The sequence below is a fragment of the Cibotium barometz genome, chromosome 61 (assembly GCF_041138505.1).
Source record: "Cibotium barometz isolate CiBa-2024 chromosome 61, ASM4113850v1, whole genome shotgun sequence".
In the NCBI taxonomy this organism is placed as follows: domain Eukaryota; kingdom Viridiplantae; phylum Streptophyta; class Polypodiopsida; order Cyatheales; family Cibotiaceae; genus Cibotium; species Cibotium barometz.
Window position 1 is genome coordinate 11,184,625 of NC_141106.1, and position 16,327 is coordinate 11,200,951.

The 16,327-nt window shown below is 45.8% G+C and overlaps 1 protein-coding gene across 3 annotated transcripts in view; it reads right to left on the reverse strand.

The window, feature by feature from the left end:
* Positions 1-5,072: 5,072 nt before the first annotated feature.
* Positions 5,073-16,327, reverse strand: part of LOC147604545 (uncharacterized) — a 47,935-nt gene continuing 36,680 nt past the window's right edge. For 2 of the 3 annotated variants that reach the window (XM_086794957.1, XM_086794956.1), the window contains 4 exons: positions 6,758-6,913; positions 6,491-6,622; positions 6,167-6,299; positions 5,077-6,064 (listed from right to left, as the gene is read on the reverse strand). In XM_086794957.1, the coding sequence (XP_086651083.1) occupies positions 5,961-6,064; positions 6,167-6,299; positions 6,491-6,622; positions 6,758-6,913 (525 nt within the window). In that variant the 3' untranslated portion in view covers positions 5,077-5,960. Of the gene's footprint in view, positions 6,065-6,166; positions 6,300-6,490; positions 6,623-6,757; positions 6,914-16,327 lie in introns of all 3 variants that reach the window. The other variant, XM_086794960.1, reaches the window with a different exon arrangement.

The window sequence follows — 16,327 nt, forward strand, 5'->3', positions numbered from 1 at the left end:
TGTGTGCATGCTTGTGCACGAGGGTGTTTGCACACACACAAATGTAAGTAGTAACACGAGTGTGTTGTAGCTACATGCAAATGTGTAATTGTGCGAATGTGCGTACACTCGCAACTATGAGTGCGTAAGAAGTGCATGTGTGCAATATGCAAAGAGGTGAATGTGTGTGTGCGTGCATGTGCAAGTGTATAGGATGCATGCGAGAATGTGTGTGCGAAACTCAGTGAGAATGTACATGCGCGTGCTCTTTCAAGTGTATAGGGCACACACGAGAATGTGTGTATATAGACCTCTATGGGAGTGAGGTGTGTGCACAAACAAGAGAAATATAAGGGATCGTGCATGCAAGTGGAGTGCGTGCACAATTGGTTTATGCTCGTGCGCGTGCATGGGTGGACAAGTATCCAAGGGTAATTATGTAGGCACACGGATGGGTGAATGGTGCCCCTACGAGTGCGATTGGCATGCTAGTGTAATGTGCAAAGGTGGAGTGCACGTGCGACCATAATATGTAAAGAGGTGGGTGACCAAATATGCACATACGGAGGTGCAAGTGTGTACCTGCACGCGTGAAAATGTGATAAAAGATTGGGTGCACGCACGTGCAAATGTGTGGGCACAAAGAGCAAATGTGAATGTTTTTAGTAATTTTTTATGAATCTTGATATGTTTTTGAAAAAAATTTAGCAATTCTTGATATGACTTTTATCATTCTTGGTATATGAAGGTCGTGACTATACACACTTGAGCGGGAGGAGATATCTTACATATGTACACATGGGGTAGGGTCCGATCTTACCATGCGCGTGCTCAGTAGTTTTGCATGCTTCTACTCTACCAATTCAACAATGCATGAACAAATTATGAAAAAACATGAACAAACATGAACAAAAATCAACAATCCCGCTCTAATTCAACGTAATGGAGTTCAAAGCTCATATTTTGGAAGTAGATTTCACTCCTAATCACAATTACTAAGCTAATTCTTGGACCAAAGCAAATGAAATCTGCGTCTCTCCGACTTCAATCATATACAAATGAGCAAAAAAACTAAGGTTTTTCTCTACCAATAAATGATTTAGAATGCCTTGATGCAAAATAAAACTTCAACTCAAAATCAAATACAACAAACAAACACATCTAATGACTCCAAAACGTATGTTTTTCAGAGTGTGACTCATAATCAACACCGAGTAATATATGGTGATCCCAATAGCTTGGAATGGACGGAAAAACGTAACTAATCAGTTCCCGACAGCACCGCCAAATATGTTCAAGTCAAGAGCTTACCTTAGCCTTGTCAAAGCTTGTGTCGTGGGGTCTTACCTTCGAGCCGCAAATGCAACTTCCCTTGTGGTGGGTGCACCATCGCATCCTCACTCCGTTTGTCACACTAGAATACTCCTTACCAAAGGAATGAAGGGAGAGATCTCAATACCTAGATGGAGACAAGAAGAGAGGTCCTTCGCGATGGTTCTCTCACAAAAAGCAAGGGAAGAAGAAGCTAATCGAAGAGAAATGTATAATCAAACCTATTTATACATACATCCATCTACTGGCAAGCATGAATTCAAAAGCATAAGTAAGCAAGAAGAGGGAAGAAGGAGAGCTCACAAGATAACTACTATAAGGGAATGATTATGTATTTCTTATTGTCGAAAATGACTTATATACAAATAACTAGTTTTCACACTAGCCCGACTAAAATTAAAAGTAGTCCGATCTTTATTACGAGTCTTAAGTAACTATATACACTAAGTCCGTATACTTTCCATATTTGACACTATGGTAAGACTGCTTTATATGTTCTAGTGCTCTCTTACAAAAGTTAAGTGTCTGTTCTCGCATGGGTAAGATAGCAAAGCACATTACGATAGGTCGTGCGGTCGAAACCATGTTAACCAACAGAATGGTCAACAAAAGCTCGAGCAAGAAGATCCCTACGCAATGCTAGTCCGAAAAGTCAATGATCCTGAAAAAGTGGGCCAAAATCCTTATAGAACATACGGTGCAACCTTACGCATCTCATAGTATAGTAGGTAGTGACATGGGTAATGTTCCTCTATCTTGACCTGTGTGTGGCATAATTGGCAAATCCTCTCCTTCCTACGTCTCTATATGAGCTCCCCGGCTGGAAGACACGCCCAACTCTCCCAATCGCCACTCTCAAGAAGTGGGATGAAGCTCATATATGGCCAAACACAATCCGCATGGCAAGGGAGGACATGTGAACACTTACGGAGCCAGACTGCTAAATGAATACATCCTCAGTAAGCATGAGGAAGTGATCTCTATGAAAGTGCATCTTTAAAGGGAGCTCCAAAGGTGTAATCCATGTGCAGTGGGTATAGAGGTTGAGAAGATCTAACCGAGTAAGCCGATTGGTGTCTTCATTCAGAGAACCAAGTGGAAACTTGAGAATACCATATTCTAGGGTGCCCCTCAAGTGCTAGTTGTCTTAAGAACTCCAGAGCAAACCTCGGTACCTACGGGAATCCATGTAACTAATGTGATGGAGGTATGTGAGTGTCTGGAAGAGTGCATGTACTACCATCGAGGCTACAGCAAACTCTGCTTGGCGTGCGACTGATGGTTTGTTGTGGATCATGCGAGAGAAATCATGACTTGGGGCCTCTCGACTCAATATGCCAATCCTCATCAAACAAATCTAGCCCCTAAAAGACTGCTTCATACATCAAGTCTAGTGTGACAAGGGTGTCAAATAGCCAACCCTTCATCATGGGCTCTTGGAAATGTGCCTGGAAGCACCACCGCTCAAGTAAGCTCATGGTTGCATATCCTCGTGTCAATCTGGCATTTTCTAAGGGAAGCATGGGTCACTCAAAGTGGCACGAAGGTAGACATGACAATCTCCACAAGATCCCCTCTTTATGTGAAGCTAAATCTAGATGTGAAGGCACGGGAGGTATTGAAGAACATTACCAAGGTTCACAGTGAGGTCCCGCTAAGTGCACAAATCCTGTAAGGCTTACAAATATCTCTGAATCTCCTCAATTGAATTTGAAAGGAGGACGATGCCATCTGCATAAAGTTAGTACGAAGATCGATATATCTATCAGTGTGGGACTAGTCCCACCTATTTGTCAATGAAGCTCGAGATCTCATCAATTTAGAGGCCAAAAATAGTGGGCGAGAAAGAGAAAGAGGAGAACAGATAAAGAGAAAGAGAGCGAGAGAAACAGGGTGAGAGTGTGTGAAGACCTCAAAGAGAGAGAGAGAGAGAGAGAGAGAGAGACAGAAAGAGAGAGAGAGTGCACATGAAGACCTCCCTCGAGCAGAGAACCAAGAAGAGAACGAAAAAAGGAAGCAAAGCCAACAACAATGCAACAAAAACCTAAGAATTAACCGAGCTTTGTATCTCCCCCCAAGGCACAAAACATACCTACAACCATGCTAATCAAACGAGAAAGAGATGGCTAGAGGTCACTGCAAAGCCACATCCCACGATCAGCATCGTCAACAAGCCACCCATCGCTCGCAATTTACTAACATTTTGCTATACTGGGTGTCCCTAAATTCTTCCATTCTTATGGAAATTCTAACATCAATTCACACCAAACCAAAACCAACAAGCGCACCCACATAAGGAAGTTGCATTTGCAGCTCTAAGGCAAAGACCCAACGACACTCGCTTTGGCAAGGCTAAAGTATACTCTTGAGTTGAACACTTGTTTGGTTCATCTGTTTGAAGATTTTATTTCAATTTTTTAAAAAAAAGTGCTAGAAGCCGAACATAGATAGGTTACTTAGGATTAATTGGAGAAAGAATGCAAGGAGGAATTCTAAAATGGAATTCCACTCCTCCATTCTTTCTCCAACAATATGATTGTTGGGAGAACATTAACCAATAAAGTTGTGAAAGTTGCCAATAATAATTGATGGGGGGTGGTAAAGTGTTCCTAATTGGTTGAATGAAAGAATAGCCAAAGATCCAACAGTTACTGCTGAATGATCTTCAATCGACAACCGATGCTAAGCATAGGGATTGATCAAAGTTCCAAAAATTTTTCTACTAGCATCCTCCAATGCATGGCTTCTGATAACTAGAGCAGTCATTAGAACTCTTCTTCGAGTAACAAATTCAAATGTTGCATCCAAAAAATTCTGATATGCAATTTGTCTGGCCGCCTTACAGCGTGTCCTTGTAAGCTTCTCTTCAAAAGTCTCTTATGTTGCATCCCAAGGTTCCCCTTACTTGCTAGTGGCATGTTGCACATAGCATCGGGTTTTTGTATGTGACCAACTTCTGACTCTCCAAGGAGAAAGTAACACAAGCATGTGAAATGTACTACATGCTGAAAAGGAAGGATTAATCATTAATGCAATACCTGACAAAAAAAGTGCTTGGAGGCTTAAGTGAAACCTCATTAAGCCCCTTTTATGAACACTTGCCACTCTCCTACCTACACAAATTAGTAGTTCGTCACTCCACATGGTCATTAAAAATGGCATGAGCTTGTTCTAAGTCTCATGTGACTAGCCCAAGTGGTAAGGGGTTCAACTCTCAAGGCAAGTTTCAACCCTACTGGCTGCAGCCACTGGACACATTGTTGTCTGTCACTTCCATACAATACATTACTCTTTTAAAAAAAAGGCATGATCTTGGAATCATACGAGTGCATGAGGTAGGAACATGCCTCCACACACAACCCTCATGAATAAGGTAAAGACGGTTGCCCTTTGCTCCGCCTGTAACATCGTAAAGACAACTAACTGCCTGTAACATCATTTTGAAAATACTGTACCATGAACTCTTAGAATTCATTGTACTACTTTAGACTCACAGGTTCGCATCATACAGAGGTTCCCATCATACAGAGGAAAACACATCTTTGTATTTACCCATGTAACAATGAAGTCTAAGGCCTGGTACGGATGGCAGTTATGAATGCCCAGATGTGATTAGGCCACCTTAGTGCTGTAAATCAAGCTAGTAGTCCAACTCAGAAACGGCTTGGAGCATTCTGCAGATGGCATTTTGAGGATAGACCAGGTTCAGTCATATAGCTGTCCTACCTGGCATTAAGCCCTTTTATGAACACTTGCCACTCCCCTACCTACCCAAATTAGTAGTTCGTCACTCCACATGGTCATTAAAAATGGCATGAGCTTGTTCTAAGTCATGTGACTAGCCCAAGTGGTAAGGGCTTCAACTCTCAAGGCAAGTTTCAACCCTGCTGGCTGCAGCCACTGGACACATTGTTGTCTGTCACTTCCATACAATACATTACTCTTTTAAAAAAAAGGCATGATCTTGGAATCATATGAGTGCATGAGGTAGGAACATGCCTCCACACATAACCCTCATGAATAAGGTAAAGACGGTTGTCCTTTGCTCCTACGATGAACTCTTAGAATTCATTGTGCTACTCTAGACATATATGTTAAGGTACACTCACAGGTTCGCATCATACAGAGCAAAACACATCTTTGTATTTACCCCATGTCACAATGAAGTCTAAGGCCTGGTACAGATGGCAGTTATGAATGCCCAGATGTGATTAGGCCACCTTAGTGCTGTAAATCAAGCTGGTAGTCCAGCTCAGAAACGGGTTGGAGCATTCTGCAGATGGCATTTTGAGGACAGCCCAGGTTCAATAATATACCCTAATAGATGTCCTACCTGGCAAGATTTCGCGCCACTGCATGAATATCCATGTAACCGACCTTCACCTACCCACATCCTCTGTTTCCTCATCACTTCTCCCGCAATATGGCTGCATTAGACCTGGGGGTTGCTTGTGCACATGAACATGCACACCGCCCAGTGTCCAGATGCCGTGTCCACCCATCCATTGGTGAACCAGGCCTAAGCACCTTTACTAAGGGCAAAAAATCAGAACCTGATGTGACTAGTACCTTCCTAGTAAGGTTATTCGGCTGTGGACTAATACTCCACTTGAGCGCACTGAATGCAAGTCAAAATTGAAAAGAAGATGTCAAGTACTCAGACCAAGTGCTAATGCATCAAATAGTGGCTCATCTCTTACAAGTGGAATCGTTTTCATAATCTGCAGGTGTAAAGGTTGCAAGTCTTTGGAATCTGAAATAACCACCGTATCCAACAATCAAATCAATTTGAAAGTAGCTGCCATGTAGTCTATAATCTGGGCAAAACATACAAAAGCCCACACAAGTCACAAACCTTGTTCAAAGCTTCCACTTCGTTGCACACATATTGATGCATAATGGGTATCCGTGGGCTGAAGAAGCACGAACTGCCAACTATTGGAGTCTGTCTGCAATGAGTTGAGAATTTCTAGTCTTATAGAGAATGCCTGCAGGAATGCAGAAAGACCCATATTATATTTGTGTGTGTGTGTGTGTGTGTGTGCGCGCGCGCGCGCATGTACACGCACGTGTGCTCACACGTGTGTCAGTGTGTAGCACAATCATGCAAAACTAACAAACAAAACAAAAATGGTTACACACGTCTTTGGGTGCATAACATAACACGCTATCATTTGACCTGCTCATGGGCTTGTATTCCAGTCACATACTCCAGAAAGTCAGGTGATGCAGATAATTCCTCAAAATGGAAGGCGATATCTCTTAAAGTCGTTCCCGCAATACCTTTACCCAAGGCTTTTCCATACGATTCCTATTATCGAACTTTTTATGTTAGAGCTCTACAAAATGAGTTAGGTAAGGCCTAAGATACACGTATTTTTCCCCATTATTTAAAAGATTTTGCACATAAAACCAACAAAAATGACTACAATAAATAAAAGAATACTTTCAGAGTCCAGAGCTGCAAAAAGTGATTCTTGCGTGTTTCAAGATTGTCAAGCTGCTCTAGCCTTAGTGCCTCTGCCTTAGAAAACTTGCGCCTAGCAAATGTTACCAAGTTCGTGTGTGTTTCTCGCTCCTTCTCTTCCACATCGATGCCCACCTAGAAGGCAGAAACAAAGAACAAGATCTATTAGCCCTACTGCAATGAAAAATGCTTTTACTGCTTACATAGATTTTTTATGAACGAAACTGTTCTCTACGAATAGAACTTAAGTCTCACACCTATATAAATTAGCAAGAGCAATATGCCGAAAAGGATTTGCATTAGGCCAACTCAGAAGCAAGCAACTTGGACAACACAGGTATTTAGAGCAGAGAGGTTCCTAAGCACCTTCATGAAATAACCAACAAAAGAAGATGTCACCAAGCACGTGCCAAGGAGATTAGTGTGACAAATTCAGGTCTCCATGTTGACTTGTTGCTCTTTTAATTGCATGAGATTTTTTTGAAATAATTGTACCATAGTCATACTCAAGGTGTTAGAGGCGTCAGAGGCGTTTGGTACGACGGGGGTATGGTACGCGCCTCGAAAGACTTGTATTTTTTAGAGACGTTAGAGGCGTCTGTTTTATATATATATAGTGATAGATAGATATAATATATATAGTGAAAATTAAGAGAGAGAGAGAGAGAGAGAGAGAGAGAGAGAGAGAGAGAGAGAGAGAGAGTAGAGTGTGTATGTATGAGCCTTGAGGGAGGGAGAAATGAAATGAAATGTTATATTAACGTCTTCAAAAGGCCATAATGACCTATGAGACCAAAAGTTACATCATGGTGGATCTGATACAATGTCTGGATAAAAAAACCCAGAAAATGAAAAATAAAGATGATACTACTGGCACCTAGAAAATGAAATTGGAACTGGAATATAGCGAGGGGGGGGTACGCTATGGAGGTGAGTGGAATAAAGTGAGAGGATACAATATCATGTGGGACGGAGGGGTACACTATGGAGGTGCCTCCATCTCATAATATGTGCCGCATCGGACACTGGCAGATCTCCTCAATATCCTCTGTGGTCAGCACCCTGACTGGGTGTCCTGCATGCCTCGCAAGAATAATCCGAATCTGCCGCTGCAACCTCCGTCTATGATGCTGGGATGCCCCCCTCCGTAGTCGTGGACGTCTGGACCACCCAAGCTCAATCGCACGATCAATCAGTGTACCCCTGGTGTGGGCTGTATCCATGTCCTGCTGCTGCTGTGGTCCATCTGGCGCAGTGATGACTGGACTAAAGAAATCTGTAATGTGCCTCTAAGTCTAGCTCTCTGTGCGCCTAAGCAAGCTATCTCTATGTCTCCGCAGCTCAAGCAAGAACAATCCCAAACACCTCTGGTCCTGGTACCCCATGACTCTGGAAAGTGGTCCAAAACCCTCTCTGAATAAACAGTGGAAACGACCACGTATCTCATAGTATGCAGTACAATGGCATATATAATGCAGCTCTGTCTCTGGCTCCCCATGGCATTCTCGGCATATCCTGGCCTCAGCTGGTATACCTCTATATCGGCCAATCTCAATCTCAAGCTGGTGTGAGGATGTGCGAATCTGACCAATAGCACATCGTACTGCATGAGACAAGTGTACATCCATGTAATTGGGTCTGATCACAAAACCATCTGCTGTGAGCTGAAGAAAATGCTCTCTGTAGAAAGCCATCTTCGTGCCCAACTCCTCAGTCGGCTGTATCCATGTCCTCCTAATGTCCAGCTGAACTAAATCCTGACGGATGAGTCTGGTAATCTCTGTCCGTGTGAGAGTGAGAGAGGGTGCCTCCAGAGAGAGGGTGTGTATGAGAGGAAGAGAGAGTGTGTGTGTGAAAGAAAGAAAGCTGTATTAAATATCTACGAAAGGCCAAAATCACCTATAAGACCAAAATAGTCCATCATCATCATCTGGATACATCATCAAGATTCAAGGGTACAAAGTAAAATGAAATGAACCGGTAGAGTATAGAGAGAGCTCCAAAAGTGGGTATAAAAAACATCATCATCCTAGTGTGTTTGAAGTTTGAACTTTGAACTTTGGGTCTTGAGAAAGACTTAAGGGAGGGAGGGAGAAAATGAGGGAGAGAGAGTGTGTGTGTGAGGGGCTGCCTTGGGCCCTTAAAGCCCCCGTCTAAAGACTCAAACTAGCCAAAAAAAAAAAATATGGACGCCTCGATTAGGCAGTCGGACGCCTCTAACCGTTAAGAGGCGCGCCTCGTAACAACTATGTTCATGATACATTTACGAGCATTAATAAGAAGGCTCTTTAGTCATATTGTGCGAGGTCTGGCAATCACCCAATTGGGTATGAATAAAGTGTTAGCAGTCATCTCCTATCTGTATATTTACACAAGGGCCTCTGTTGTGGGTGTGCCTGCCCAATTTAAGACTTTTGGACGTTCCTACATGCTTGAAGAGGATCAAGGGAATGGATCGTACCATAGATCAGGCTTTCACATGCCATGGCTCCCCTATCTAGAGATATACTTAGATGGTTGTGGATGATAAGGCTTGGTCCATGCACTATAGCTATTTTTAGTGCCTATGTACATAAGATGTACTTCTCCCCTGTATGCTGGCCGACTGTCCAGTGCTGGCCGACAAGTGTCTACTCTACTACTGGCCGACTGGAGGGATCAGGTCGTGGGCAGCTATGAGGGCTATCGGCTGTTTTTCAGCAGGCTGACTGGTTGCCTGGGGCCATTATATTCTAACATGGTATCAGAGCTCTAGGCTCTTGCAAGATCTTGGGAACTGTGTGAGCAAGAGGGGGGCTGTTTGTAGTGCTGATTGGAGGACTGTTTTGGGCCGTACGGGAAGAGGAGAAGCAAGCGAAAGGCGGGCAGCCACTTGCAGGTTTAGTTCTTCATTTTTTCCCACCCACCCTCCCTTTTCAGTTACACCCCCGCAATGGCAGATTTACTTGAGACGGCTGAGAAGCACGTGAAGATCCCGACACTCCCCACGTTCCCAGTGGACCGTCAGTTGGACGGGAACAACTACGGCATATGGATGGTAATGATGGAATCTGTTTTGGAGTCTTATGACTTGGCTGATTTCATTGTTGTTGGGGTTCCACGGCTGGAGTTAGAGGAAGGGGAGTTACCCTCTATTCAAAAGAACACGAGGCACAGGCACAGTTATGGGATCGTGTCAATGCCAGAGTCTGTTCTTTCCTCTTCCTCAATTGCACACCACAAGTAATCAATCATATCAAGCATATGACGCTGGCCAGAGGTATTTGGCAACATTTGGCTTCTCTCTACAACAGGGTCTCACCCATGAAGAGAATCTCCTTGGAAGTCCAGATGCGGGTGATGAATCTTACAAAGTTGTCGACGATGCGGGAGCACATCAACAAGTTGCAAGCTCTTCAACAGGAAGTTCTCCAGGTAAGGAAAGAGATCATCAAAGGATATGGCCATAACGTTGCTGTCACATTTGCCCTCTCAATACTCAGCCTTTTACTCTTCGTTGATTACCAGTGATAGGTTCTCAGGTTGGTGACTTGTGGCACTTTCGGTTTGGCCACTTGAATGTAGATGCACTGTGTCGAGCTTTCCGGGACCAGATGGTGGTTGGCTTGACAGATGTTGGCAGCAGGCAAGGACGCTTCAGTTCTTGCAATTGTGGGTAAGCAGCACAGGGAACCTTTTCCGAAGCAGGCTTCCAACCGGCGGGCTTCGAAACCATTGGAGTTGGTACACACTGACTTGTGTAGACCTATGTAGACAGCATCCTTAAGAGGTTCTTTGTACTTCATGCTGCTTGTTGATGATTATTCCAAATTCACATGGGTTTATTTCCTTTCACAGAAGGACCAAGCTTTTGCAAAGCCAGACTTGTGGCTAAGGGTTATGCTCACCGGCCAAGCATCGACTATAAGGATACCTTTGCACCGACAACGAGGATGACCACAATTCGGACGGTTCTTGCCCTTGCTTCTTCTCAGCGGTGGCCCGTATATCAAATGGATGTCAAATCTGTGTTCCTTAATGGTGAACTGCAGGAGGAGGTGTATGTTGAGCAGCCTCCAAGCTTTGAGGTTCCAGGATCAAAGGGTATGGTTTAGGAAGGCCTTGTATGGTCTTAAACAAGCTCTCAGGGCTTGGAATCAAAAGATATATTCATTCTTTCTACGGACTAGATTTTAGAGATCGGTTGCAGATCCCAACCTATATCTCTTTTGGGAACGTGGCATGGTCACGCTGATCATCCTTTATGTGGATGACCTCATTCTCACACCGGCGGTCATGTGGAGCACATTACAGTGACGAAGGCTGCCTTGTCAAAGGAGTTTAAGATGACCAATTTAGACTTACTCCATTTCTTCTTGGGATTGGAGATCTGGCAGACCCACAGGGGGTTCTTTGTCTCTCAGCAACGGTATGTTCATGAGTTGCTTGAGGCCTTTGGAATGGAGAACTGCAAGCCTATCACGTCGCCGATGGACCCGAACACGAAGCTTACAGTGAATGATCCTTGTGAGCCAATTGATGCCTCCCTGTACCGGAAGCTGGTTGGTTCATTGATCTAGTTGCTGAACACCAGATTGGACTTGGGTTGTGGGACTGTTGAGCTCATTCATGCAAACGCTGTTGAAGTCTCATTGGGACACAGGATTGCGGATCTTGCGGTATCTGCAGGGTACAAAGGATATTGGACTCTTTTACACAGGAGGGGGATTGAACGATGGAGTCCGACTCCAAGGTTGGAGTGACTCGGATTGGGGAGGAGATCTAGACACGAGGAGATCCACATCAGGCTACAATTTTTTCCTCGGCTCAAGAGCGGTTTCATGGAGCAATAAGAGGCAGCCAACTATTGCCTTGTCTCGACGGAGGCAGAGTACTGGGCTGCTTGCGAGGTTGTGTGGCTGCAGAGGTTGCTTGGCGAGATTGGGTTTCCACAGAAGGAGCCCACGGTCATCCAATGCCATAACCAGAGCTGTATAGCTATTGCTCAGAACCCGGTCTTCCATGCCCGGACCAAGCACATAGAGATACAATATCACTTTGTTCGTGAGAAGATCTTGGCTGGTGACATCTTGCTTCTTTATTGTTGCATGGAGGACAATGCGGCGGACCTCTTCACGAAGTCTCTACCTCAAGCTATGCTCCGGTGGCACTCCAGCTCACTGGGGTTGGTTCCACATCCAGGAGCTGAGAGGGGGTGTTAGGAGTCATCTCCTGTCTGTATATTTACACCAGGACCTCTGTTGTGGATGTGCCCACCCGATTTAGGTGTTTTCTCATTTTTCCCTACTCTCAAAATTTTTCCCTTGGTGTGGAGGGCTGTATGACTGCTCTGCTGCCCCCATGCTCTCTCCTGTCTGCTAGGTCTGCTGGCCGACTATCCAGTGCTGGCCGACAGGTGTCTACTGCTGGCCGACTGGAGGGAGCAGGTCGTGGGCAGCTATGAGGGCTGTCGGCTGTTTTTCAGCAGGCCTCTTGGTTGCCTGGGGCCATATAAAATGGCCCCCTGCTCCCCACACTCCATATCTTGTACTCAGGGATTTTCTTGTGTATATAGCATAGTTATACGCTTCTCTCTCTCTCATTTCTGCGTTTTCCTGCTGTGCACTTGCTCTAGGTGTTTTCAGATCTTGTCTTCATCTCCGCTGCATATTCTGACATAAAGGCCCCCCACCTTGTTTATTTGCTTTGTAATGAAGTTGAGCTGAGAACAATGCAGATTTGGTCCTTGACCTGAGAATATCTTCCTCCTTGCCAATTCAACAAAGACAACTATGACTTGCAACCCCCACCAACCACCCCCCCCCAAAAAAAAAGAAAAAACCATATGCAGCTAATGTTGGCGTTGAAATTCGTCGCCTTCCTCTCAGCTCCTATGCTGCCATGTTAGCAGCTTCTATCCCACATGGTGGTTTCGGTCTTCACGGCCCTCCTATATGGGTCACTCCGCCCCGTGGTCTCCCTCATCCCCCACTTATGGTCGACACCGGGATTTGGGGGTGGGAAGACCATTCGGCCAAGCTAGGCCTCCGTCCTCTTCCACATTGATGGCGGTTCTCCAGGGCGGCTCTTCCATGTTTCTGATATGGTCTCAGAGCTTGTTCGGCTCTTGGGCTCCTGCTCAGCATCGTCCGGGCACCTTTGCTCGGCATCGTTTGGGCGTCTCTTTCGCAGGGGGCGCCCGGGGGGGGGGGGGGGGGGGGGGGGCGGGGAGGGATTCGTCGCCTTCCTCTAGCTCCTATGCTGCCATATTGGCAACTTCTATCCCACACGGTGGTTTCGGTCTTCACGGCCCTCCTATATGGGGCACTCCGCCCCGTGGTCTCCCTCATCCCCCACTTATGGTAGACACGGGGATTTGGGGTTGTGGAGACCATCCGGCCAGGCTACCATCCTCCGTCCTCTTCCGCATTGCTGGCGGTTCTCCTAGACGGTTCTTCCACATTTCAGATACCTCACCCAACCCTCTCCCTACACCGCCCTTCTTGTAACATGGGTACTTGGGGAAGCGTGTTTATGAATTGATTGATTGTGATTAGCGCCTGATCAAAGGCTTAAACCCATGCACAACCTTCTTCTTCTTCTTTTTTTCAAGAAAAGATCCTTTCATTAGTTATATAAAAACGCCCGAAGGGCTACAAAAGGCTCTCTCCTGCTCATAAGAAAACAGAGCAGAGATCAAAGCAAGGCAGCCAAGGAGACTCTCCCTAGGTGCTAAAAAGTACAAGTATCAGTACAAAGAACTGAGGGGCTATATCATACAATAGGAGGGGGGGAAAGCCAAACAGGTGGCCTGTAGTGCCAGCGGGGGGACCCCGCGTGAAGGGTATAGAAGGGGCCGCTGCGCCAAGTGGTGTGAAAGGCCTGGCGCCGCAAGATCGCCTCATCCGAGTCGCCCCGGATGTGGTCATACTGTCCTCGCAGGGTGTGGATCAACTCCTGCCAGATCCCCCGAACAGTCTCTGCTGGTGTAGTCTCCTCTCAAAAGGCCCTGAAACACCGGGCCCTCCAGGTGAACCAGATGGTGAGGCTGCTGAGGAGCTCCCATCGTAGATCCCTCTCCAGTGTCCAGCTGGCGGACAAGAAATCCCGTGAAGGAACCAGGCGAGGCTGACCCCTAATGAATCTGATGGCCTGGCTGTCCTGCTCCGTCTCATTATTCATAGCCCATAGCAGGCCCTGACGAAGTCGACCAAGCAGCGGCACCCCACGTATACATACCCTCTGGAGAGAGAGGGGCCAGAATACGCAACATCCGCAGCCAAATCTGCTGCGCCTGAGGGCAGTCCCATAGGCAATGTCTCTAAGTCTCCATAGGGTGGCCGCATCGGACGCAGGCCACCAGAAGACCGCTGTAGACAAGCTAGGTGCCAACTGCAGAGCCCCTGTGGGTGGGCGACCAGCCACTCGAAAGTCGAGATCCTGCGTGCCTGTCGACTAGCCCAGAGCCTGGTCCAAAAATCCTCCAGGAACTCCTATGAGAGTCCTTGTAGCCGCCAATGCCCCGATGCAGCTGGATAGACTATCCTCCGCGCCGTCAAAATCTGCCGCCCCAACCGAACAGTATACTGGAAAAAGGTGATCTCTGTGGCCTCCAGGGATGCATAAGGATCATGCCACTCGTACTCGCCAGGGTCCCACTAGAGCCGGGCCAAGGGACGCGCTGCATATGTCCATATGCGCCAATCGGAGTCCACATCTGCAGGGTCTGGGTCAATATGCCACCTCCGAGAAGCGGCGGCCACTACCCGTATCCTCGGAAAGATGCACTCTGCAATCAAAGGCGACTCTGAATGGCAGAGATAATTAGGGTTAGAGTTCATGTGTGGGAGACATACACAGAGAGAAGGGAGAGAGAGAGAGAGACATATGTGGGGATAAGTCAACTCATAGGAGATGAGTGTGTGACTCCCCTATCACACATGTATATTGCACTAGTACACATAGTGCACTTAGTACATTAAAAGTACTAAGTGTACTATGTACTATAACTTATGGGCTTGTACACACTGTAAGGGTGGGCATAATGCCTTTACCCCAACAACCTCCCACTTAAAGGCAAAGTGCCCTTAAATGAAGGAAAAGAAAAAATCAGCATGTACATAATAATATACAAGGCCATATCAAGGCTGAAACTGGCCTCATCCAATGCCCATTAAGTGTCTGCAATGAGCAAACCGCTCTGGAGGCAAACTCTTTGTCAACAGATCAGCCGGGTTGTCATCCGTGTGAATCTTAACAAGCTGAATTTGCTTGTTCTCTATCACCTCTCTGATGAAGTGATACTTCACATCCACATGCTTCGTCTTTGCATGAAAGACAGGGTTCTTTGCCAACTGGATGGCACTCTGACTGTCACAATGCAACAATGGAATATCCCCTGTATAACCCAAATCAACCACTAACCGAGATAGCCATAATGCCTCCTTGCAAGCCTCTGTGGCTGCAATATACTCGGCCTCTGTAGTAGATAAGGCAGTGCACTTCTGCATCCTGGATATCCATGACACAGCACCTCCTGTGAATGTAAACACATAACCGGTAGTAGACTTCCGGTTATCTGGATGACCGGCATAATCCGAATCCGTGTAACCATGCACTAATGCATCCTGTTTGCCAAAACATATGCACATATCCTGTGTGCCCTTCAGGTATCTCATGACACCTTTCACTGCTTCCCAATGCTTCTTGCCAGGGTTGGCCATGTATCTAGAAACCACTCCCACTGCAAATGCAATGTCCAGCCTAGTAGCAACCATGGCATACATGAGACTGCCACAAGCTGAAGCATACGAAATCTTGGCCATATCAGCTCTGCCACTATCTGACTGTGGGCTGTCCATAGCACTGAGTTTCACATATGGAGGCAAAGGAGTACTAGTCTTCTTCCCCCCGTCCATATTGAACCTCTGCAAAACTTTGCCAATGTATTCCTTCTGAGACAAATACAACACATGCTGATTTCTGTCCCGAAGTATCCGCATACCCAAAATGTGATTTGCATCACCTAAATCCTTCATATCAAAGGTTTGATGCAGCCTCTGCTTCAAGGCATCCATCTCCTTACGAGATTTCCCGGCAATCAACATATCATCAACATACAAGATGAGGATCAATAGACTGCCATCCAAAGCTTTCTTGGTGTATAAGCAGTGATCTATGTCACTTCTCCTGAATTTCTGGGATTTCATGAATGTATCAAATTTATGATACCATTCTCTTGGTGCCTGTTTGAGCCCATAAAGACTCTTTTTCAGCTTGCATACAAGCTTCTCCTTTCCACTCACTGCATAACCCTCTGGCTGTTGCATATATATCTCCTCATGGAGATCACCGTGAAGAAAAGCAGTCTTCACATCCATCTGAATCAAGTCCAGATCATGTGCAACCAAAGCTAACACAGCTCTAAGTGTGGTCATTTTGACCACTGGAGAGAAGATCTCATCAAAGTCCACACCATACTCCTGCTTGAAGCCCTTAGCCACTAACCTGGCTTTGTATCTTGGCTTTGCATCTGGTGCAACTTTGAGCCTGTAAACCCATTTGCATGGC